The sequence below is a fragment of the Podarcis vaucheri genome, assembly GCF_965113315.1.
Source record: "Podarcis vaucheri genome assembly, chromosome: 17".
Lineage (NCBI taxonomy): Eukaryota > Metazoa > Chordata > Lepidosauria > Squamata > Lacertidae > Podarcis > Podarcis vaucheri.
In genome coordinates, this window is record NC_138755.1 from 10,863,197 (window position 1) to 10,888,404 (window position 25,208).

Here is a 25,208-nt window from a genome sequence, read left to right on the forward strand (position 1 = left end):
CCCTCCAGGAATGGTTCTGAGTTGATGGCAGTTCCCAGTGCTTGAGCTCAGGACCTCATCTCTTGAAAGTGAGCCGGCGCATCAGCATCATTGTTTTCATGGCAGGCTGAAAAGACGTTTGGTTCCAAGCACACCAGCACAAATGCTCTCACCAGGCACAAGACCCACTCGGAGTCATACAACAACCTGGTTGCCACATCAAAAGTGGGCTCTGATGTTTTTGAACTCCTCTCTCCATCTGAAAAGAGCCACCAAAATGGGAAAGGACTCCAAGAAAGTAAAATTCCAGTTGATCCCGGCCAATGTCCAGCACTCAGGACAGCACTGTGCATCCCAGAGGCCCTTGAAGCATCTGCAAAGCTTGGCTGAAAATGTACAAATTTCAGTCAGTTTATGCCGATTCCCCAAGGCCAGTTGGAGATTCAGTGTATTGGCGGGTTAATGTGACAACACCCCCTCCCAAGAAAATCCAGCTCTCTATGCCTATAAAGAAATAGTTTAAGACCTTCTGATGGAAAGGGGGCAGGAGTCCTGATGGCACACAGTTTATCCATTTGTACCCCACATCCCCACCCCACAGCCTCATACCTGCCGAAAAACTGCAATTTCATAACATATATATCTCAAAACCGACAAACCAGAATTATATTTGCATGGTAAAAGAAAAGTTGAGACATTGCATAGCTCAGTGGCAGATGCTGGATTATACAGGCATGCCGAAACAAGCCTGGCAGAAAGACAAAAACTATTGATTCTCAGCAAAGGAGATGCAGGGGTGAAAGGTATGGAGCCTCTCTCTGTTCATGGCTTACTTCTCTCACCTGTCTTTGTCTCCCAGGAGAATGACCCTGCCACCTGGCCAGATTCTGACACTGGAAGTGAGCCTGGCTAAGAGAAAATGATGCAGGGAGGCAATTGGTGCGCTCAGAGAGATGCAGTTTCTTCCCCCTTCACTCTTTTATGCTGTGTCCACACTAGGGCATTCATGCGTACATTGGGCTGCTGTTTCTGTGTGTACAATTGCGTATCTTTGTCCACACACAAGTGCTTTCACTTTTATGCCTTTATTGCTTGATGGGCTATACAGTGGACCCTCAGGTTACATGACCTTTGGGTAACGTAACTTTCGGGTTGCGAACGCAGCAAACCCAGAAGTGTATTCTTCCGGGTTTCATCACGCGTGAATGCACAGAAGCACTCTATCATGCCGTGCACATGCGCAGAAGCGGCGCCTCTACTTGCAGGTTTTTTGGGGTACGTACGGACCCCTGGAACGAATTACATTTGTATCCAGAGCGTCCACTGTATTTGCAAGAAGAAGAAGGTGGTTCACAACTCGTAGGGTTGCCATATTTCAAAAAGTGAAAATCCGGACACAAAAGTTTGGCCAAGGCCTTTTCAAAGCAATTTACGCCCAGACATTATACTGCTTCTAACTGCAGTATTCTGGCTATGTCTGGGAAATTCCAGACGTATGGCAACCCTAGCAATTTGGGGTCATCCACATTTTACTGGCTACTTTCCCCTGGAGAAAACCAGGGTGGTTAAGTGCTTAACTGGAACAAACGGTAATCGGGTTTTTACAAACAGGGCAAGTGGAAAACCTCTTGGACCCGTGCTTTCTAGACATGGGAGAAGTGAAGTGTGAACAAGCCCACATCCTTTCTATATAGCTAGGGAAAGTCCAGATTTAAACACCCACATCTTTGCTATTGTGATATGAAAATAAGGTAAAGGTAAAGGGTCCAGTCCATTAGGTCCAATCGTGACTGACTCTGGGGTTGCGATGCTCATCTTGTTTTATTGGCCAAGGGAGCCGGCGTACAGCTTCCGGGTCTTGTGGCCAGCATGACTTCTGGTGAACCAGAGCAGCACATGGAAACACCGTTTACCTTCCCGCCGGAGCGGTACCTATTTATCTACTTGCACTGGTGTGCTTTCGAACTGCTAGGTTGACAGGAGCAGGGACCGAGCAATGGGAGCTCACCCCGTTGCGGGGATTCGAACCGCCGACCTTCTGATCGGCAAGCCCTAGTCTCTGTGGTTTAACCCACAGCGTCACCCGCGTCCCTCGTGATATGAAAATACTGGGGGGCAAATCAGATGGGAGGAGAAATGGTTCATCTCAGAAGAGAAGGGAAAGCTGCTGTTGCAGATGAAAGCTGAAGCCAGAAAGCAGAGCCGGGGCTTGTGGAATGGATGCCGTCTCAGGCGGGGATGAAAGGGTGGCGATGGCTGCGTAGCGCTGGAATCAAAGCCGAGAGGAAGGCACGGGAGGTTGAAGCAAAGCTCCCTGTGGGCTACAGCTGGAGGATCCACCAGAGCGATGTGCAGGAAGGTTCCCTTGGAGAGACTTCCAGGGCTGTCCTGGGAGAGGAGAGTTTCCACTATGGAGATGCACCAGCTTTGCATTTTCGGACGCGAAGGGAAGCGGGCTAGGTCTCGTCCCCATTCTCAGCCCTGTCCACCCACACTGGCCCCGAGAGGGGCTTCTGCTGTGCATTGGACGGCTTCCCTGCATATCCCAGCATCTGACCGACGGCACGGAGCAGCTGGTCGTGGTCCCGCTCCATCCCTGACAGGCGGCGCTCCTGCAAAGGGGACATTGGAGAAACAGTTGGCTTGTGTATCTTTCTCGCCCTGATCTGGCCATGGTGATCTATGCGACGGTCACCTCCAGGCTTGATTATTGTAACTCACTCTACGCGGGGCTGCCATTGAAGCTGACCCAGAAACTCCAGCGGGTGGAGAATGCCGTGGCGAGGCTCCTTACGGGGTCCTTGCCGTGGGATCACATTCATCCAGTGCTTTATCAACTGCATTGGCTCCCGGTGGAGTACAGGGTCAGGTTTAAGGTGCCGGTTTTGACCTTTAAAGCCCTATGTGGCCTAGTACCCACGTACCTACAGGACCGCCTCTCCTAGTGTGCCCCGCGGAGGACCTTAAGGTCCACAAATGACAACATTTTGGAGGTCCCAGGTCGGAATGTGGTTAGATTGGTCTCTTTTCAGTAGTGGCCCTGACGTGGTGGAACGCTCTGTCACAAGAGATTAGGGCCCTGCAGGACTTGATATGTTTCCGCAGGGCCTGCAACATAGAGCTGTTCCACCTGGCCTTTGGTTTGGACTCAGTCTGACCCTTATGTTTCCCTCCCCCTATGATTTTGATCTATGGACTACTGTTAAACTGAGGCTGCATTTTAAATTATATTTTAGCCTGAATTTTAAATTGGTTTATTTTATTTATTTATTTATTTGTAATTTCACTAGTGTTAGCTGCCCTGAGCCCAGCTCTGGCCTGGGAGGGCGAGGTATAAATAAAATTTTATTATTATTTATTATTATTAAGCCCCAGCACCTCTCACTGTACAAATCAAGCAGTGGGGGCAAGTGGGGGTCATCGAACCCCCAGTGAATCAATTGTCTAACTTCAGCATATCTATGTGCAGTAAAACAATCAGGTGGGCGTTTTGCAGCTGGTCCAGTGACTCACATCTTACTGCAATGAAATGGGCTTGTGTGCTGAAATATCTCTTTGGAGTGTGCCTCCTAAATGAGATACGGATGCTTCTACTCTTCTTGAGCCTTTTTTAAAAGAAAATTATTAAAGATTTCTTAGTTTACAAAAATACATGCACTATCTCTTTTTTTCAAGTTGTGTTTTCTACAGGTCAGTTTCATTTGTTGTGAGACATTAGTGTTGCATGCAGTGTTAAGTTAGGAAGAAAAGAGGGGGGAAGGCTGAGTGGGGTGGGGTGGAAATGCTTCTCTTCTTCTGTGGGGTTTTGTGTCAGCGTCACTTGTGTGGGTTCTCTTACTGTTCGCTTGTTGTATTTCCTTGGTGGTGAGAGAGGTTGGGGGTGGCCTAGGGCAGGGGTCTGCAACCCGCGGCTCCGGAGCCACATGTGGCTCTTTTACACCTTTGCCGCGGCTCCGGGGCGGATACTAGCGAGGGGAGGAGGCGCATTGTGTGCCCCGACACTCCCCACTGTGGTGGGCACTGTACTGGCTGTGGCGTCGCATGGGGGCAGTGCGTGCGTTAGTCACGCACCGTCCCGACGTCACCTTCCCGCCCGCTGTCAGATCGCGGCTCCGGAGATATATTTGTTTTAAATGTCATAATGGTTTTGCGGCTCCCAGTTTTTTTTTCTTCGGAAACGGGTCCAAGTGGCTCTTTTTGTCTTAAAGGTTGCAGACCCCTGGCCAAGGGTGTGGTTGGTTGTCTCTGGTTGGCTGTAGTGAAATTTGTTTTTGTGTGAGAGTGTGTGTGTTTGGATCAGGTTAGCCAGATTGATTCATATGCTGTCGGTGGATTCCTGTTATTGCCTTGTTGGGCTGTGTATGTGATAAAGTGGAACCATACTTCTTCTATTCTTCTATTTTTCCCCATTTCAGTTTCAGTAAATTTGATAAATGCAATTGTAATTTTTTTATACTCTGAAGCGTTTCTTCATTTTTTGGATTTTTTACCAATCCTTTTTCTTTTATTTGTTTATTTATTTCCATCATATTATTATCCTTATTTTTCTTAATTCTCCCCATTTGCTGTATCCCGTACCCTCTCATAAACGCTTTACTCGCATCCCAAATTATTTTCCTATCTGTATCTTGGTTCTCATTTAATTCAAAAAATTCTTTCAAGATTTCTTTCGCTTTACTTACTCTTTGTTCATCTCTCCACACCTCATCATTCATTCTCCACCTACCTTTGGTACTTCTTTTGAATTTCATGTAGATTGCCACAGGATTGTGATCTGATATAGGTCTATTTAATATTTCCGCTTTATCGAGATTCAACATCAATTTTTTAGATACCCAAATTGCATCAATTCGTCCACCTGATTTATGTGCTTCAGAGTAATGTGTTATATCCTTTACCCTGGAGTTTTTTGTTCTCCAAGCATCGTAAAGATTTAAATTTTCAATTAAATTAAAAAAGGAGAGTGGGAGTTTACCTGAATTGGATATTTTGGTTAGTTTTCCTAATAAGGCTGTTTTCCCACACTATTTGATATCATTGGTCCATGTTCATTCCTGATAGGTCTCTCCAATGTCTGGCTATGATGTTTCTGGCTGCCGACAGTAGGTGGGTTATGAGCTCTTTATGATGTGAGTGGGCATTATTATCTTGGAAGATGTTTAGTTCCTGAGCCTTTGTTGAGCAGTTCCCCTGAGTGGCTCCCCATTTTCTCCTGCGCCTGCCCCTTGACCACCAGGTTGAATGGCTACAGAGAGCCCTTACCAGATTCCTGGTCTTCTCCTCACTAGCTCGAAGCTTCTCGTGATCCTTCTTCCAGCTGGTCTCTACACTAGTCACCCTGCAACAGAAGAGGATCCAGTATAATCGAGCGAACTCAAGCTGCGAGACCTGGTTTCAACCTCCTCAGTCCCTACCATAGGTACACTGGCTGGCTTTGGACAAGTCACTGTCTCTCAGCCCAAGGCCTACAAGACCTCACAAGGCTGACAAAGGACAGAGATGCAAAACTCTTCTCACACTGGATACACCAAACCACTGGGGAACATTTTTTACTCTACTTCCTCATCGGACTTGGAACTTCAAAGAACCTTATAAGGAGCTGCTAAAATGAAGATTTCCACCACCCCTTCATTTTGGAAGGGGATTCTAATGCAAAACCCATTTTTTAAACCTTGTTCAAAAGCAGATGAAAAATCCTTCATTTTAGCAGTGGATCTGATGTGGTTTGCATGGAATCCTGCCGACCTGAGCAGGATTTAACTCATCAGCTGACCTTCTTTCAACCAAGTCACTTGGCACAAGTGGTTTGTGTCCTAGCAACTACCTACTGGACTCCCAAGATCCAAGGCAGCTGCCCCTGGTCAGCTTGGTTCTGGCTCCAGAAAATGTCCTCTTCGTATTGCTTCCTAGCAGGGGACTTGGGCCAAGACAATGCCTCATGAAGTGAGGACATTAATAGACAAGACAATAAACTGCTTTTATATGCAACAACAGCAGCAAGAGTATTGTTGGCACAGAAATGGAAACCAGAAGAACTACCGACAAAAGAAGAATGGCAAACGAAATTAATGGACTATGCAGAACTGGATAAGATGACAGGAAGGATTAAAAAGCTGCAGGATCACAGCTTCTCAGAGGACTGGGGTAAATAGTATATGAATTGTTTGAAAAGCAACTGTAAGCAACAGATTAAACTAGTAGGATTGCAAGAAGCTTTGTAAGGGGGACTATGTGGAATATTGCAGAGAAAACTATGATAAGAATTATTAGTGAAGGAGTATTAAATGTAATACTGAAAATAATGAAATGCAGATTAAGAAAATCTTCAGATGCAGTTAATGGAAGTCCAAAACATTGTATAAGATAAGAAAGCACGTTATATGATTTTTGGAAATTATTTGTAAAAATCAATAAAAATGTTGTTTTTTAAAAGACAGTGCCTCATGACAAGGCCCTCAAATCAGGGGCAGACTGAAAAGCTTCCAGGAGCCAAGGCACCAGAGCTAAGGTGACCATGCAGGTCTTTAGAAGATCTCGTGGATCCCTCACCTGGTGCTTAGCTGCACAAGGCAGCTCTCGCTCTCCTCCAGCCTCTTGCAGAGAGCCTCTTCCCGCTCCTGGAACTTGGCCTGCTCCTCTAGCAGCATTTGGTTCTGGGTCGTCAGTCTTTCCAGCTGCTCTTCGAAGAGTTGCTGCTTCTCCCTCGCTCTGGTCAGTTCCATCTGTAGCTCTTCCATCTGCTTCCCATACTGTGGGGGTAAACAAGGCTAGTAGGTAGAGCAGCCCGGGGCTTGAAGCAGTGGAAGCTCTCTCTCCTGGGTGGCCTTGCACAGGGTCAATGGAGCAGAAGCAAGGTCATAGCCATGGCAAGGGACCCAGAGGCAGGAATCCTGCCGCTAGAGCATTGGGCTTATTCACACCTAACTTTTGCCCCACTCTTTCCAGGCAGAGGTCTGCACTTAAAAGCTCTGTGTCATAGAATGTTATTTTTGTTTTGTTTTCTGCTCAGAGTTTTGCCTGTGAAAACCTACTCTTTAGCACTCAATCGTAGCAAAAGTCAATGTGGATTTTCTGCAGATGGCTGTTTGCTCCGACTGAGCTTTAAAGAGTGGGTTTTCATGGAGAAAGCTCTAGGGCAAAAACACACCCACCCTGACAAAGACCTTTTAAGCGTGGACCGTGGCTAGATAGAGCTTGGGGAAAGGTAAGTGTGGATAAGCCCTTAGAGATGAGTCCTGGGTTCAAATCTTGCCTGGGCCATTAGCCTGTTAGGAGGCATTCCCAGTCCTCCCCCATCACCTTTTACAGCCTAGGGATGACATTAACATGCCTGCTTCCTAAGTCTAAACATTACAGAAGCATCCGAAGGTCCTGAATCTTCCCGCTATCCCATTCTCTTTCTCAAGTCTGCAAAATGTTGGGATGCCAAGCATGAAACAGGGTTATGGTTTTCGTTCTGTGGTGGAAGGGGACTCTACCGTAGGTAGCTAAGTGTACTGGAACAAAAGACTGCCTCCAGGTGACATAATTCATCCCTTTCTAGACATGGCAGTGCACCAGTCTATAAGGTGGAAGCCCCCTCTAAACTAGCCAAATATCATTGCCCAGAACAACATTTTTTTGAGAAATCACAACTAACTCAAGTCAATAGTGGACTGCCGCTCTGGTCCCAGAATGCAAAGTGCTACTAGCACATGCACTCAGGAGTGGGGGTGTCTGGGTCTGATATTCTGAGTGGAAGTGATTCTCCCACCTGTTCCAGTGGCTGCATGGCATAGAGGCTGCTTTGCTGGGCAGCTGCTTCTTCAGAGTGCCTCAGCCAAGGCACAGTGGGCTTCCGGGGCAGTGAGGCAGATGGGTGGAGCTTCGGATACCCCTAGAACACATTCAACATTATTGTTACTATACAATGATTTTTATTAAGTTTTCTGTTTTACAATTTCAAATAAACATTTTACAAACTTTAAGATATCCAGTGACTTCCCTTCCTCTCTTTCCGTGGTTCATTTTACCTGCATATTTTACTAGGTAAAGGACCCCTGGATGGTTAAGTCCAGTCCAAGGCGACTATGGGGTTGCGGCGCTCATCTTGCTTCAGGCCGAGGGAGTCAGTGTTTGTCCACAGACAGCTTTCTGTCTGTGGCCAGCAGGACTAAGCCGCTACTAGCACAACAGAACACTGGGACGGAAACCAGAGCGTATACCTTCCTGCTGCAGTGGTACCTATTTATCTACTTGCACTGGTGTGCTTTTGAACTGCTAGGTTGGCAGGAGCTGGGACAGAGCAATGGGAGCTCACCCTGGGATTTGAACTATTGCAGTGGGATTCCTGGGTAAACAAATTAGGGAAGTGACATGGAAGACAAGGGTGCTGTCCTGTGTCAAGAAGAAAGGCCACCCTTCATCACCCAGACCCTATTCACTCTCCAAACATGACTCCTCTAAAGATGACATCCATCTGTCATGGACGCTTTAGTTGAGATTCCTGCATTGCAGGGGGTTAGACTAGATGACCCTGAGGTCCCATCCGACTCTAAGATCCTATGATTCTATGACAGTGAATGACCCCCATGATGGTGCCTATTCTGCACTCCCAGTGGGCCTTACAGATTCTGGTCCTTTACGCCTTTCCAGGGAACTTGTGTTGAGCTGCAGGCAGTTGTGGGCCACCAGTAGTCAAGAGGGCCAATCTAGAGCCCTGATTACCTGGGATGCTTTGCTGGCGCCATGCGGGTAGGAGGTACAAAGTCGAGGGCTGCTCTCCCTGCTCTCGGCCACGTGCTCGGTGCTCCTCTGCTTCTGGAGACGTCGGGCTGCCTTGTTCTGAGTCGGGACGCTCTGGGTGCGCTGCACTTTGGTCCTGGTTCTGACTGGGTGCAAAGGGGCCTGCGGCTCTTCCTTCCCTCGGCCTTTCTGAATGCTGGTCATGGACTGGCTCTTGATCAGAGGACTGTGCTTGCCCAGCTCCCGTGGGGGCACAAAACCCGGCTTCTGGTTTTCCGCCTGTCTGGAACACAAGAAGAGAAGAAGAGTTTGGATTGGATATCCCGCTTTATCACTACCCGAAGGAGTCTCAAAGCGGCTCACATTCTCCTTTCCCTTCCTCCCCCACAACAAACACTCTGTGGGGTGAGTGGGGCTGAGAGACTTCAGAGAAGTGTGACTAGCCCAAGGTCACCCAGCAGCTGCATGTGGAGGAGCGGAGACGCGAACCCGGTTCCCCAGATTACGAGACTACTGCTCTTAACCACTACACCACACTGGCTGGAAGGGTGGGAGTTCAGCGTGACTATGATGCAACAGGCAGCACTTGAACTTGTCAAACCCAGAGCCAGAGAGAGAGAGAGAGAGAGAGAGAGAGAGATATGAGCCCTGGCTGTCATTCTTTACTGAACATGTGGTCTAAACACTGAGCCTCTTGGGCTTGCCGATCGGAAGGTCGGTGGTTCAAATCCCTGCGACGTGGTAAGCTCCCGTTGCTCTGTTCCTGCTCCTGCCAACCTAGCAGTTTGAAAGCACATCAGTGCAAGTAGATAAATAGGTACCGCTGCAGCGGGAAGGTAAACAGCGTTTCTATGCGCTCTAGCTTCTGTCACAGTGTCCCGTTGCACCAGAAGCGGTTTAGTCATGCTGGCCACATGACCTGGAAAGCTGTCTGTGGACAAACGCCGGCTCCCTCAGCCTGAAAGCGAGATAAGCGCCACAACCCCATAGTCGCCTTTGACTGGACCTAACCATCCAGGGGTTCTTTACCTTTTTTTTTTTTTACTGTGTGTGAGTAGAGCTGGGGGGCACATAGCAGGGATGGTCTTATTTTATGTAAAAATAGCAAAACTGAAATATATGCATTTTTATAAAATGGCATAAAGCACTCAAGTTTCTTTGATTTTAATCTGATATTTGAACATGCAAAACATGGAGAATCATTTCAGGCAAGGAGGTATGTGGGTGCCAGGAATTGGGGCTGAGGTAAACAAGGGCCTGTGAAGCCTTCTGAAAATTCCAGGAAATCACCTAGTCTCTATCCAAGATGTAGGACCATAATAATAATTATTTATTATTTATACCCGACCCATCTGCCTGGGTTTCCCCAGCCACTCTGGGCAGCTCCCAACAGAATATTCAAAACACGATAAAACACCAAACATTAAAAACTTCCCTAAACAGTGCTGCCTTCAAATGTCTTCTAAAAGTCAGATAGTTGTTTATTTCCTTGATGTTTGAAGGGAGGGCGTTCCACGGCGTGGGCGCCACCACCAAGAAGGCCCTCTGTCTGGTTCCCTGTAACCTCACTTCTCACAGTAAGGGAACCGCCAGAAGGCCCTTGGTGCTGGACCTCCGTGTCTAAGCTGAAAGATGAGGGTGGAGACACTTCTTCAGGTATACTGGGCCAAGGCCGTTTAGGGCTTTAAAGGTCAGCACCAACACTTTGAATTGTTGTAGGAGATGAATGAGACGTGGATGTGCATCATTTTGCACTTGGTACAGTGGTGGCGCTTACTGCTTTCTGTTTACTACTGCCCATCATCCGGGAACCGACCATCATCACCAACCAACCCCTCACACCCAAACCGAAAGAAAGAAACTCCATGGCAGGACACAAGCCAATCCCATCTGGGGGAAATGCCTTTCCAGCATCAAATGTAGTGGCCATTTCAACCCTAAAGGTAAAGATAAAGGGACCCCTGACCATTAGGTCCAGTCGTGGCCGACTCTGCGGTTGCGGCACTCATCTCGCTTTATTGGCCGAGGGAGCTGGCGTTTGTCCGCAGACAGCTTCTGGGTCATGTGGCCAGCATGACTAAGCCGCTTCTGGCGAACCAGAGCAGCGCACGGAAACACTGTTTACCCTCGTGCCAAAGTGGTACCTATTCATCTACTTGCACTTGACATGCTTTCGAACTGCTAGGTTGGCAGGTGCTGGGACCGAGCAACGGGAGCTCACCCCGTTGCGGGGATTCAAAGCGCTGACCTTCTGATCGGCAAATCCCAGGCTCTGTGGTTTAACCCACAGCGCCACCCGTGTCCCTATTTCAACCCTGAACATGGTCAAAATCTTTCCCCTGGGTTTCCCTGAAAGCTGGTTTTCTTCTTGAGCCTTGAGAGCCAGCAACCATTGCTGTGATTTCAGTGTATCCCTCCCTGCCAGCCACCCCAAGAGCCAAAGGCAAGTCGTTTGTTACCTGTCCTCTGCACTCGGCCCAAGTCGAACGATGACAGGAACCGGTGTCCCCTCTTGTATAGCACGGAGGATTGTGGGCAGAGGCTCCAGTCTGTCTTTTGTCCACTTATATGCAACAGAGCAAAAAGTACAGGTAAGAAAAACGCAGTCAGAGGGCTTGCAAAAATGAGAAACCACTGCTACTGGTGTGGCACGATTGATCGAAGGATTTGCTCTCCCTCTGACAAAGGGGAGCAGAGGATCACACTCACACCTGGATCAGACCCTAAAATTCACATTTATGCATTTGTTAAAATATACACAAACACCTTATTTTAACTCCACACCTACCCCTTCCAATCCTGCCTGAATGAGCAAATATATTTGAAGAATAAATGGTGAATTTCAAAATTCAGAAACAAATACCCTTCACACATCCCATCACAAAAACTCCTCCCTCTCTCGTGTCTTCAAATCACTTCCTTTTCTTCCTGACTGCAATGCCACCAAGTTCCTCTCTTCCAGATTTAACACTTAATTTGTGAATGGGTCACTGAGATATTGCAGACTGATAGCTGGCTAGCAGGGATTTGTGGTTATTATTTATCAGATTTTTCGCAGAAAATGAAAATTTTGGATTAGATGGTGAGAAAATGCGGGCTGACCTTTCGGTGCCAAGAATGTCATGGAGTTACTGCAAAAAATAAAAAAGCTTCCCTACACCAGGAGCACCCATCCCATAATAAACACCCGCCTGTAAGCAGCCCATAACAATATTAGCCAAACTGATGGCACCTTTATGTAAAATAGCTGGTATAAGCCACCGATGAGCTGCAGGAGGGAGGGGGATACACAGCGGGACTGAGGAACATGGATGACAGGCGTTGACAGATGCAAAGTCCCTGATGGGTTGGCGCCAACTGTTGGCTCCTCCTAGGCCCCGCTACCCATGAGCAGACCCAGTCAGTGCATCTTGCCGCCAGGGGGCAGGCCAAGCCCATCCAAGTGGAGGTGGCACACAAGACAGGCCAGCTGGTACCTCTTCCAGGGTAGAAAAGATGTTGCAGAGCAGGGAATGCAGGATGGACAATTCCAGGGCCAGGTCAATGGAGTCGTCGTAAGCTGGCAAGTGGATGGCACTGCCAGGGCTGGAAACGCTGCAGAGGAATGACTTCATGGTGCCCCAGTTGCGCTCCAGAAACTCATTCATGAAGCTCATGTACGCCTCCTTTTCTCCAAACCTGCAGAAAATGGAATATTAATATTAATAACAATAATTTATTTATTTATACTCCCCCCCCATCTGGCTGGGTTTCCCCAGCCATTCTGGGCGGCTTCCAACCGAATATTAAAAACACTACAGCATCAGACATTAAAAACTTCCCTAAACAGGGCCGCCTTCAGGTTACATACGTTTCAGGTTACAGACTCCACTAACCCAGAAATAGTACCTCGCGTTAAGAACTTTGCTTCAGGATGAGAACAGAAATCATGCACCGGCGGTGCAGCAGCAGCAGGAGGCCCCATTAGCTAAAGTGGTGCTTCAGGTAAAGAACAGTTTCAGGTTAAGAACGGACCTCCAGAATGAATTAAGTTCTCAACCCAAGGTACCACTGTAATTAATTTCTTATTATATTGAACGATTAAACAACCTACTTGTTTGTGCTCATTTCAGATTCTTTTTAAAACTGCCAACCGAAAATGCCGTTTTAAGCTAAGTTGATAAACCTCTGAAAGAAAGCACGATTACCCTTCCTTGCTGTGAATTCTTCACATGCAAAGAAACCCATGCACTGATACCAATGCCCTGAGTGCAAATCCTGATGTTTTTTCTTTTTTCGAGGACTTGCCTGGAGTAGTATTCCAAGCCATTCTCAAGCCTCATACTGAATCACCCTTGCTGGGCACAGCCAGGGCTACAGTTACCTACGTGGTAAAGTTTGCCAGGTTCTGGATAACCTTAGCTACCAGAGTCAGGGTGCGGGAGGTGGTGTCATCCGGGTACTCTTGAGTGAGGCCGAAGAGGCTGGGCGACATGATGGCTGGGCAGAGGAAGCGCAAGAACAAGGAGGCAGAGATGAGGCGCTGCCCGATGCTGGCTTTGCCCCTTAGCTGGCATGCCTCTTGCCAGGCGGTGAAGACCTCACTGAGCTCAGCTGGGAAGGAGCTGCAGAGAGAAAAGAAGGAGTTGGCTGGCTGTGAGAAGGCCTGAGGGCAGACATTTTGTGATGAAGGGGCCTCACAGAACGCCTGGATAGGGTAGGGAATTGCTACAGAACAAGCAAAGCCAAAGTGCAGGCTGACGAAGACATCTGAAGCTATGATATTCATAAAATAACAATCCATTTCATAAAATTATCAGTTTCTGCTTGACAGCGATGCCAGCGTTTTTCCCCACACAATGCCAAAGTCAGGCATTTTTGCCGCTTATTGGACAATACGGTATGATACTGCTCCATCGTTTTTTCCTCGTACTTTACAGCCACTTAAAGTGGAAGTTGGACATTCGGGGAAAGATCCAGGAATATCGCTCAGCTGAAACTCCCTGCTCTCCCTACAATGGCTGCCATTCTAGTGGAGTGACACAGAGCTGAGTTGGACAGAAGCACATCCTGAAGCAGAACAATAACAGACCCAAGGAAGGTCTCTTGACTAGTTCACATTGTTACCTGAGCCAAAGTAATGATTTGCCAATGGCTGGCTCAGTGACTGGCCTCAGAAACTCTTAGGACTCCTCCTGTCAATCTGCTTATTCTGCAATCATCCTGATTTGCTTAAACAGCAGTTAGATTATGGGCCTCTCTGGATATCCTTGTTTCCGGAAATTCATTAAAATATCAGGGCAGTTACAGTATAAGCAATCCCACTTCCAATGCTGTTTGTGCCCACAGAGGTTTCAGGACAGATGTACTGCTTCAATTCCAAGCAGTGAATGACCTATAGCTTCTTGTTGAAATCCCACAAATGTTCTGGGGATTCTTGTCGTTCCACTTTTCCTGTACTATATAGCGCAAGAGAGCCCACCTAGACATGCTTAATATGGAAACATTGGGGAGGAATTAGAGAACTACTAAATTTATTTAATATAAATAAAAATTTATTTATTATAAATATATCACTGATGATGACATGTTGCAGGATACACCTGCTTTGTGAGGCCCACGGTCCACACTTATTGAATGTTTCTTCTGACTTGCTTATAGGGTGCTTATGTGGCAATGAGCATTCATCCTGATTTCCTTGCAATCTTCCTGTTAATCTTTTTTTAAATATATTTTTTCTTAAATTTTCTGTTTTACCATTTCAAATACTCATTTTACATCCTTAAGATCTCAATGACCTCCCTTCTTCTCTTTCCATAGTTCATTTTACTATCTTAACTCCTTGCATATTTTACGAAAACTATACCAATCAGTTTTTCACTATTGCATCCATCGGAACTTATTGACACTGTTGAATTTATCTTAATGCTGCCAGAGTTTTCAGCTGTACACAATTATTTCCCATATATTCAATAAATGTTTTCCAGTCTTCTTTAAACGTATGATCTTCTTGTTCTCTTATTCTATTTGTTAAGTCTGCAAGTTGTGTATATTCTGTCAGCTTAAGTTGCCACTTTTCTTTGGTTGGGACCTCACTTGTTTTCCATTTTGGGGCTAACGAAACATGGGCTGCAGTTGTTGCATACATAAATATCTTCCTGTTAATCTTCGTCCCACACTTCCCAGGGCATTTCTATGTCACTTTCCTAACTGCAAAAAGGCTACAGGTTTGTTTTTTGTTTTTATAATGGATTTGTTGCCTAGGGCTAATGGAGCACTCCCCTTCAATTGCACTAACCTAAATAGTGCAATCCACTCTGCTAGAAATCCTTTCTCTTGTCCTCAGATATGAGAGTTGCTTGTCTTATCCTGCATAGGATCAAAGGCACTCTTTTCATTATGACTAGGGTCGCTTCCAAGCAGCCTGTTTAATGAGCATTCAGCCCAATTTGTTTACAGAGAGATTAGACAACCTTGGCTATCTAATGAGCAATCATCTTGATAAGACAAATCTGCATCAAGCAGTTGCCATCTCACTCTTCCCTTATTGCAAAAAAAGTCCAATCTTTGGGGGAAGTGGGTTTGTTTCACAAGAGCTCCAAATCAGCATGAACTGTGCAGCCTGAACTTCCTGGGACTTGACTGAATCCCACCCAAAAACAGTGACACTCTGGTAGCGTTTGCTGAAGAGTTTGGATTTTGATATCCCACTTTATCACTACCCCAAGGAGTCTCAAAGCGGCTAACAATCTCCTTTCCCTTCCTCCCCCACAACAAACACTCTGTGAGGTGAGTGGGGCTGAGAGACTTCAGAGAAGCGTGACTGGCCCAAGGTCACCCAGCAGCTGCAAGTGGAGGAGCGGAGACGCGAACCCGGTTCACCAGATTACGAGTCCACCACTCTTAACCACTACACCACACTGCTGAGCCCCGACATCTCGGGGAGCCCCTCCTCGAACTGAATGCCCTGCTGTGGAATGTGAAACACAAGATCAGTCAAGTACAACATTCCTAGAGTGAACATGTTTACACATGGGGAGGAATGTTTGTCCAGCCAGCAGGTAAACTTCCCGTTTCCTTCTGGGCTGGGACAGACTTCCTCTGCATGTGACTAGAGGTGGGCGTGGCTTCACCTGTGCAGGTAACAAAAGCATAGGACTGGCCGCCATCTCTCTCTCTATGACTACTTTCGTCAAAGAAGCAACATCTGCTTAGCCAAAGATGCTCTCTTGTTCTCCAGCCAAGAGAGGACAAAGGGACTGTCTCCTTATGAGATAGTTTCCAGGTGTATGTTACTTTTCTAAGCTAAGTCTGCCTTCTGGGATCCGATTCTGAACAGAATGTGAGTGAGTAAACTCTTTTTATACTTTTATAGAAGACCGTGTCGTGTCTTACTTTTATGAGGGAATAAAGGGGGGGAAATACTAGAACAGTTATTATAGAGGCTTTAGTGAGCCTGAGCAAACCCATCCGCTGTGAGTTTAAAAGGGGGGATGTTACTCTGCTGAACTGTGAACTTGTTTACACAAGTTGGAAAGGCTATAATCAAACAATATATCCTCTCCTGCATCCCTGAACATTCCCACACTGCTGTTCCCCATTCATTTGGGCCAGAGTGCTGCCTGGCCAAGGGGGCCGTAAGAGGGACCCTGGACTGCAACTTTCTGGCCCGATATATCATGAGAGGCATAGTGGTGGGCACAGAAAACCACAAATGGTACCCCCAGCTTCACTTCTGCAGGCCCAGTGGGAAGAGTGTCCACCCCCCGCCGCTGCCGCCCCCCAATGACCCACTCAAGCACTCACTGGCTAGAAACAGCAATCCTCCGGAAGATCTCTTCGCAGATGTGCTGCAGGTTGCTGCGGTTGTCAGCCAGGTCACACGGCGCACATTTGCTGGGATCCACTTCACAGCTGTCCTCTAAAGTGTATGGCTGGGTGACGATATCACCTGCAACACAGCCTCATGCTTTAATTTCAGCCAGGCTACAGTTACAACAGGGATACCTTGGACTACAACATGACCCGCAATGAAGACCAGACTCAGGGCCGGATTGAGGTTTGATGAGGCCCTAAGCTACTGAAGGTAAAGGTAAACTGACGCCTGACCATTAGGTCCAGTTGTGGCCGACTCTGGGGTTGAGGCACTCATCTTGCTTTATTGACCGAAGGAGCCGGTGTACAGCTTCCGGGTCATGTGGACAGTACGACTAAGCCGCTTCTGGAGAACCAGAGCAGCGCATGGAAACGCCATTTGCCTTCCCGCAGGAACGGTACCTATTTATCTACTTGCACTTTGAAGTGCTTTTGAACTGCTAGGTTGGTGTAATGGGGCCCTTTATATGTCCAGCTGTCCTTTGTCAACAACAAATTGCCTCTGTTTTTTGTGTTGACCATATGCTATATGGTAATTTATGGACCTAATAGGTATCTAAAGCCATTTGCACATGTTGCCATGCAACCCATCCATGCAGAATGGAGGCACCCTAGATATAGAAATGAGCAAACCAGTGATATTTTAGGGAGCAGGCTAGCAGACAGAGCCCATTACTTACATTATAGGAGCCTGTACAACACAAAACACTGTTGCTGTATGTAGGTTTTATTTTATTTGTTTCTTATCTTATATTTTGGAAAAGTACATCCAGTTTTTTTCCCTTAATTTTTTTGGGGGCCCCCAAGAGAGTGGGGCCCTAAGCTATAGCCTGTTTAGCTTATATGCAAATCCGGCACTGACCAGACTACTTGAGCATGCCCAGCTAATACTGCCATGAAGAGTCGTTTTGCATAGACCTGAGGTCAAAATGACTTCTTCTTATTTCAATTTTATATACCACCCATTAGAAACACATTACAAAACATCAATAATAACATAGTAAAAAAAGGATGCTGACAGACAGCCTACTAAAAAAAAAAATCATAATAACTATCTTCTCGCCCACACTTTTACAGGCCATAGATCGTTGCAAGCTGTACTTTTTGCATTCCGTTGCCACTTCTTTTCTTTTTTAAAAATTTATTTATTTGGTTTTTCAAATTAACATTTTACACTCACATATCCAACATGCATCATAAAATCAAGATTCCAAAGACTTTCCTGGACTTCCCTCCTCCCCTTTGTGGGTCCTATTGTTAGTCATTTCCTCCTGCATCTTTTATAATAATCCAAATCTTTTACATCACCATTATATCCAAAATTCACCATTAAACTACAAGTGTTATTCCAGGCCTGCTAACAATTTTAACTGTTTACAATGACTTTTAAGATAAATTATAAATTTCGCCCATTCCTTATTAAAATTCTGGTTTTCCTGATTTCTGATTCTTCCGGTCATTTTTGCCATTTCGGCATAATCCATCAACTTAATCTGCCAGTTTAACCAGAGAAGAAGGGCATTCTGTGCCAATCCTGCAACTGAGGATAGCACTCATGCAGATGTTGAAGCGGGTTCTAGCTCACAAAATAAAATGTGCTCAGTCTTTAAGGGAGCACAATACTCTTGGTTGCTAGAGGCCCAAACTCTGGGGTTTCCTCTGGCAGCAATCTAGCAGAGAAACTTACCGTATTTTTTGCACCATAACACTCACTTTTTTCCTCCTAGAAAGTAAGGGGAAATGCGTGTGCGTGTTATGGAGGGAATGCCTACGGGTGGAGGGGGATCTGCTGCAGTCGTGAGCAGAGGATCCATGGTTCCCCTTCCTTCCCTCCTCCGTGGCTTGCTTTGAAACAGCAAAGCGGGAGAAGAGCCGCTGAGTGGGGAGGAGAGAGGGACAGAGAGCCTGCTTGCTTTAAAGGAGCAAAGTGGGAGAGGAGCCGCTTACACGAGTGTAAGCGGCTCCTGTCCGGTTGGCTCCTTTAAAGCAAGCAGGCTCTCTGTCCCTCTCTCCTCCCCACTCAGCTCGCTACATAGCAGCAAAGTTTTTCAGCTCGCTAAGCCGGGGATGAGCGGGGAGGAGGAAGAAAAGCAGAGCCTGCTTGCTTTAAAGGAGCAAAGTGGGAGAGGAGAGGAGCCTTCTCCCCTTATACCCCTCTTCTGCATTATTAACAGCATCCTTCTCCATCCACCCCATGCCTGTTCCTTGTCCCTTGAGTGCTTTTCCTTCCCTCCCCACTTAAAACGTGGTTACAAAGCATGGATCCTTAGGATTTTTGCATTGGGCTACCCCAAACTCACCGTCAGATCACATGTCTGTGGCCACAGCATGAACCACAAAAATCATACATCCACTGTTTCGTTCAGAATATTTTTTTTCTTGTTTTTCTCCTCTAAAAACTATGTGCGTGTTATGGTCGGGTGCGTGTTATAGAGCGAAAAATGCGGTAACTAGCTCCTTAAGAAAATGCTGCACGCCCCTACCCGCCGGTTGCCAACTTACTCAGTGTGGACAGCAGGTAGGGGCCTCCCACCAGCTTCATGTATTCATCAATGGCTTTGGTGGCGAGGGTATTTTCACGGAAAATCAGTGCTTCGCGCTCGTCAAAACGGTCCAGCTCTGACACACCCAAGTCAATGAGAAAGTCCTGCAACAAAGGACAGGAAGGGTTAGTTGGACAAACCCTACCTTCCTCAGAGATCTCCCATACCAACTGACTCACCCTGGAATCCTGATTCTGAACCAGGCTCCCAACTTAATGATATCGAGGGCCCTGTGTCCATGCTGTGACTCTGGGAAAGTGCAAAGCAGTCCAGGGTTATTCTTGCAGCAAACTTGGCTTCCGAGAGCCACCTTAGTAACCCTGCAATACTAGAAAACCCTAGAAGGGAAGCAGGCTGGAAGGCTAGAACCAGCAGAACGCAATGACAGGCGATGGGAATCAGCTTTGAACTGGCTGTGCGGCTGTTGTATCCAAGGCCTTCCCATCTTCTACCTTGTGGGCCAGCCCCAAGACATTTTGGCACCTGAGGCAGATCCCAAAATGGCGTCCCGCTCCCTGCCAGGGAAGAAGGGATGGGTGAAGATCTACATCAGGAACATCAGAGCTTTCTTTCCCCCAGCTGGAACTCAATGGAATGCAATTCCAGAACCTCTCAGGTGGATGCTATTGCCATTCTAAGAGAATGAGGGAGGTGTTCATGGTGAGTTCCGGCACCTCTAGTGCTGAAGGTGGTCGTGGGGATAAGTCAGCCTCAATAGTACCGTTGGTTAGAGCATGGTGCTAATAATGCCAAGGGTGATGTCTAGGACTGGGCAGAGGAGTCATAGCAGAGACCACCTCCCCATCCTGACCCTCCCAGGGAGGAGGAAGAGGAAGGCAATTTAGATTTACAACAGTGGTCTGCGGGAAGTCACAGCTTAGAGGCAGATGAGGAGGAAAGTTGGGAAATAATGAGGAGGAGGAGGAGGCAGAATCGGAGCAACAGCTCGCTGACACATTGTCATTAGAAAGCATTCCAGACCCTCCATCTCCCAGAACACAGCGAGCCTTAAAAGTAGGAGAGCAAAGAGCTCTAAGACAAAGGGCACGTAGAAGAACCTGTAGAGGAGATGATGAGAATGTGGGAGAGACGGGGGGGTGGAGATTCACTCGGGACATGCCACTATCCAAGAGGCTGGGCTCTATGGCCTCTCTCTGTAAAGATTGAAATAAAAAAGGACAGTAAGAAACTTTTCCTTTTTATACTTTCCTGGGCAGCCAGCCAGGAGCCGCTGACAACATCCCGACAGGTGCAGGTTCAATCCCCGTATGGAACAGCTGCATATTTCCTGCATTGCAGGAGGTTGCACTGAATGGTCCTCAGGATCCCTTCCAGATGTAGAATGATAGGATCACAGAGTTGGAAGGAACCCTGAGGATCATCTAGTCCTAGATATCTGCTGGCCCTGTGGATCCTGCCGCCCAAGGCAGTCGCCTTGCCTAGCCTCATGGGTGGGCCGGCCCTGTCTACCTTTGCAAACAAAGAGATACCTTGGCTTTCCCTGTGCTTTGCAGGACGCGAACCAGCACCCCCGTCAGCTCCTCCTTGTCCCGGGCGTTAAGGCTGTGCTCCAGTCCGGCACACAGCTCCCGATAGTGGAAGGTGAGATACTCAGCAAACTCTTTGTATTGCACGATGGGCAGCACTCGGATGTTGCAGTAGCGTCCACGTAGCCGTAGGGCGGGCGTGTTGGGCCTGTCTCTGCCCAAGGGGTACCACCTTTCCAAGGGCTGGCGGACCGCAGCCAGCTCCTTCAGGGGAACGGCCATGCCGGCAACTGGGCTGCCCTTTGCCCGCTGTTGCCCGTCCTCCTCCTGCACCAGGCAGACCTGCAGCTCCACTGCTGGCGGAAGAGTCTTCAGGTCAAAGTGCTCCCCCCAGAAGATGGTTCCAGCGGGGCTGGCTGCCTTGGTTGTGGTGCGAGCGTAGAGGACCCCATCCAGTCTCACCTCGCCCAGGTAGCGCTTCCTGGGAACAAGGTCGCGGGCTTCATACACCCAGAGGCTCAGCATGCGTTCGATCCGCTCGCAGTTGTCCTGGGGAAACGAGCCAGCGGTTTGGTTAAGAAACACCGAGACAGGGAGCAAGGCAAGCAGATGCAGCCAGAAATCCATCACTCGAGAGGCAGACTGAAAGCAGGATGAAGGGAAAGCAAGAGGCAAGTGGGATGAGGTTGAAGGCGGAAGGAGGGTCAAGGTGGAATAATGGAATTGTAGGCTTGGTAGGGACTCTGAGGGTCATCTAGTTCAACAATGGAGGCAGAATATATGTTTCATTCTCAAGGTTAAATTTAATTTGTTTGATTTTGTTATTGGGGCTTGGGAGGAAGGAACCTGAATTTACATCCAATGAAAAAAATGACTTTGAATGCACTTGCCCACTGTGAATTTTAGCTATGTGCTATGCAATGTATATAGCTCAGAGATGAACCCGCATTGATAGATGAACTAAAAGAGTGGTGACTTAATTCATTTTTCTAATAAAAAAAACTGGGGGGGGGGGGACAAAAAACAATGGAGGCAGAATCCAGCAGAGACAAGGCCAAAAGACGGGAGGAATTCAGGGCCTGTGTTTGCTTCTAAGTACAGCTGTGCTAACTCTTCTATGAGACCGTGGAATGGTCAGGTCACAACTTCTGCCCCAGAGGAGAGGTGTGGACAAGTGCAGAGAACAGGACAGATGTCAGGGGCTGGACTGAGGAGGAATGGTGGGGACCACCCCCCTTTCTTCTGAACCTTCCCAAGAACAGGAGGACAGTATAGATTTAGATCAGCGGTTTGCAGAAGGGCATAGTTCAAAGGCTGCAGAGGGGGAAAGCTGGGAAATATTAGGAGAGGAACAGCAGGAAGAAGAAGCACCAGTGAAGAGACAGCTGACAGAGTCCAGTGTTCTTGGAGAGCATTCTTGGCCCGCCGCGCCCCGCGGCCCAGGTGGCCATTGAGGGTATTAGAACAGAGAGCTCAGAGGCAGAAAGCTCAGGTGCAGGACTGACATAGATTAGGGGACACGAAGGAGGGATGGGACTTTGCTTGGAGCAACAGCATTTCTAGAGAGAGACCTCATTCCTTTGTCTCTCGCTGTGATTATTGAATAAACTAATTGGTACTCTTCTTTTTTATCTGCTTCTTTGCTGCCACCAGGGGGAAGGATCTGATTCCTCAAAGCCCGACAACAGAGGACGGGGATTTATACAGGGAATAGGGATAGGAGGAGACGAGAGGGAAGGGTGAGTGAGTGGGCAAATACACCACAGGCCAAGTGGGAAAACTGGTTACAGAGGCAGCATGCACCCCTTGCAAGCAACACAAAGTACAGAAGATGCTTGTTTTGATGAATTGGAAGAGCCGCAAAAAGATTCCATTGAGCACATGGATGGACAATATGGACAGACTAGCTACACACGAACGAATTGCATGTCGACGCAAATTAAGAATGGATAAATATGAAGAAATCTGGAAGGAATACTTAAGCGACAAGGTGGACAGTGGTGGGGAGTAGGGGGAGGAGAGGTGGGGTAGTATTGTGAAAAAGGTGTAGCTATAGGTATATCAGTACTCAAATCTGAATTGTTAAATTGTGTTATTAGTGTTATTGTGGTTTTTGTTGCATGTGTTTTTTTGTGGTTGTTTGTATTGAAAAAATGATTAAAAAAATAAAAAGAAGATGCTTCTTTACCATACTGGGCTGGACAAGCCGGCGCAAGTCATCCATCCAGCGGGTCCTTTCGGCAGCAGAGCCACAGCTGAAGCAGCGGCGCCCCGCAGTGCTCAGCACCTGAGAAGAGGAAGGGAGGGTTGTGCTTAAGAGCACACGCTGGGTTTGTCCCATGGGCAACCAAACCCTGGGGGACTTGGGAGGGACAAGGAACAGGCAGGGTTTAATCCAAGCTAGGCATCAGCACTGCGTCCCAGTGCCAATGCTAGGGCCTTGCCGTAAGCTTAAAAAAAAAGGTGCTTGCATTGCTGTCTCCTGCTAAGAATGGCCAGCCTCTGGCTTTGCCCTACTCCTTCCCCAAAATATGCTCCTCTGCTTCGTCTACAGGTCCAGTCCCAACAAAGGAGCTTCTTGAAGCCGCTCATGTAGCCACGACAGCTTTATAGATAAAACAACACGGCAGATGACGGAGCTTCAGCCTGAAGGCAGCTTTGTTGAGGTTGGGAAGCCAAGTTCTCCACGTCTTGGACCAGATGGAGCAGACAGAGTCCCCGAGTGCGTACAGAAGGCATTTCTTTCATCACTGGGTCAAGCTCCCAAGGCCTGGCCCTGAACGTCTCCCTTCATAACTGGAGAAACGCAGCTTCTCAGGTCAAGGGATGACAATAGGCTCATACCTCAAAGCAGTACCGCTCTCCCAGAAGGCTGTTGTGAAGTGGGCGGATCAAGGCATCCTTTTCGTTGCCCAAGTCCATGAGAACAGCCGGGCCAGGAAGGGCCTCCCTGGAGGAAGTGACAAGAGGGGCCAGGATAGGAGAAGACAGTGTGGGTGGACAACCCTGAACATCTGACACCATCACCAACAGATGCATTATTATCCCTTCCTTGCATATTTTATTAAGACTTTTATTTCTGTTCAAATTAGACTAACTTTGCAGCATCCGGCAGAAAAAGTTATCAGAGGCTTGTCCCTCCCTTAACAGCTTTCTTTGTCTTCTTTCCTGCCATTTTCCTGGCAGCACCAACCTGGAACTGGAGGAGATGTTGGAAGAAGAGTGAAACCCTATCACGGGGCGAGCACATACAGGGTTCAAGGGGAGGCCCCCCCTTCCTAGCATCACAACCCGGGGGAAAGGCCATGTGGGCCCCCAGCCAAACAGAGTGGCTGTGCAGCAATCTGGTACCCGCAACAAAGTAAACAGAGCATCCTTTCAGGCATGGTGAGTTTGACAAATGTCCATAGCATCCTAACCCCCCTGAAGAAGACACGATGCCAGCATTTAATGCAGCCAATCCAAGTTATTAGATAAATCCCCTGATGTAATCTTGGTTTCGTTCTAGATCTCAGGAAATATAAACACAGGCAGAAAGAAATGGGGCCCATTGCATCCATAAAAGGTAAAGGTAAAGGGACCCCTGACCATTAGGTCCAGTCGTGACCGACTCTGGGGTTGCAGTGCTCATCTCGCTTTATTGGCCGAGGGAGCCGGCATACAGCTTCTGGGTCATGTGGCCAGCATGACTAAGCCACTTCTGGTGAACCAGAGCAGCGCACGGAAACGCCGTTTACCTTCCCGCCGGAGTGGTACCTATTTATCTACTTGCACTTTGACGTGCTTTCAAACTGCTAGGTTGGCAGGAGCAAGGACCAAGCAACGGGAGCTCACCCCGTCGTGGGGATTCGAACCGCCGACCTTCTGATCAGCAAGTCCTAGGCTCTGTAGTTTAACCCACAGCGCCACCTGTGTCCCATTGCATCCATAAAGAGGCATAAAAGACAGAAAACAATGGACGCTTCTGTTCCAAACTGGCTTCAGGGCCTACCTGTTACCATTAGCAACAAGTCCAGTAGAGGAGTCAGCCTTGGCTTGGAGCCGTCCTTTCCGGTCCTTGATGCGTTTCCATAGCAGCCCCTAGAGATGGTGTGAGATGTAATAAATGCAATAAATAAATGAAGAAACGAAGGAATTCTGAGTGCAGAAGAGTGTTTATCTGTGTGACTTGCCCCATAACAGGAATGTGGAACTTGGTTTGCTCTAGATGCGACTGGACTGCAACACCCACTACTCCCAACTATTGGCCATGGAGGTTGGGGCTGACAAGAGTTGGAGCCCGACAACATCTGGACGAACACAGGTCTCATCTGACAAGCGCCCCAGGTCAGATAATGGTGCTACCTTATGCCAGGCCAGACCATCATGAGCCCGCTCAGCCCAGTGCTGTTTAGAAATAGTTCTTCGTAAACCAGAGATTTAGGGACGTGGGTGGCACTGTGTGTTAAACCACAGAGCCTAGGACTTGCCTATCAGAAGGTTGGCGGTTCGAATCCCCGCAATGGGGTGAGCTCCCGTTGCTCGGCCCCTGCTCCTGCCAACCTAGCAGTTCGAAAGCACATCAAAGTGCAAGCAGATAAATAGGTACCACTCCAGCAGGAAGGTAAACGGCGTTTCCATG

The 25,208-nt window shown here is 47.7% G+C and overlaps 1 protein-coding gene across 11 annotated transcripts in view; it reads right to left on the bottom strand.

The window, feature by feature from the left end:
• Positions 1–619: 619 nt before the first annotated feature.
• Positions 620–25,208, bottom strand: part of RASAL3 (RAS protein activator like 3) — a 140,730-nt gene continuing 116,141 nt past the window's right edge. For all 11 annotated transcript variants that reach the window (XM_082204609.1, XM_082204605.1, XM_082204607.1 and 8 more), the window contains 14 exons: positions 24,579–24,667; positions 23,432–23,537; positions 22,776–22,874; positions 20,591–21,136; positions 19,060–19,204; positions 16,489–16,633; positions 13,071–13,307; positions 12,180–12,381; positions 11,163–11,266; positions 8,686–8,986; positions 7,733–7,855; positions 6,529–6,728; positions 5,242–5,317; positions 620–2,591 (listed from right to left, as the gene is read on the bottom strand). In XM_082204609.1, coding sequence (XP_082060735.1) covers positions 2,436–2,591; positions 5,242–5,317; positions 6,529–6,728; positions 7,733–7,855; positions 8,686–8,986; positions 11,163–11,266; positions 12,180–12,381; positions 13,071–13,307; positions 16,489–16,633; positions 19,060–19,204; positions 20,591–21,136; positions 22,776–22,874; positions 23,432–23,537; positions 24,579–24,667 — 2,529 coding nt within the window. In that variant the 3' untranslated portion in view covers positions 620–2,435. The remainder of the gene's footprint in view (positions 2,592–5,241; positions 5,318–6,528; positions 6,729–7,732; positions 7,856–8,685; positions 8,987–11,162; positions 11,267–12,179; positions 12,382–13,070; positions 13,308–16,488; positions 16,634–19,059; positions 19,205–20,590; positions 21,137–22,775; positions 22,875–23,431; positions 23,538–24,578; positions 24,668–25,208) is intronic.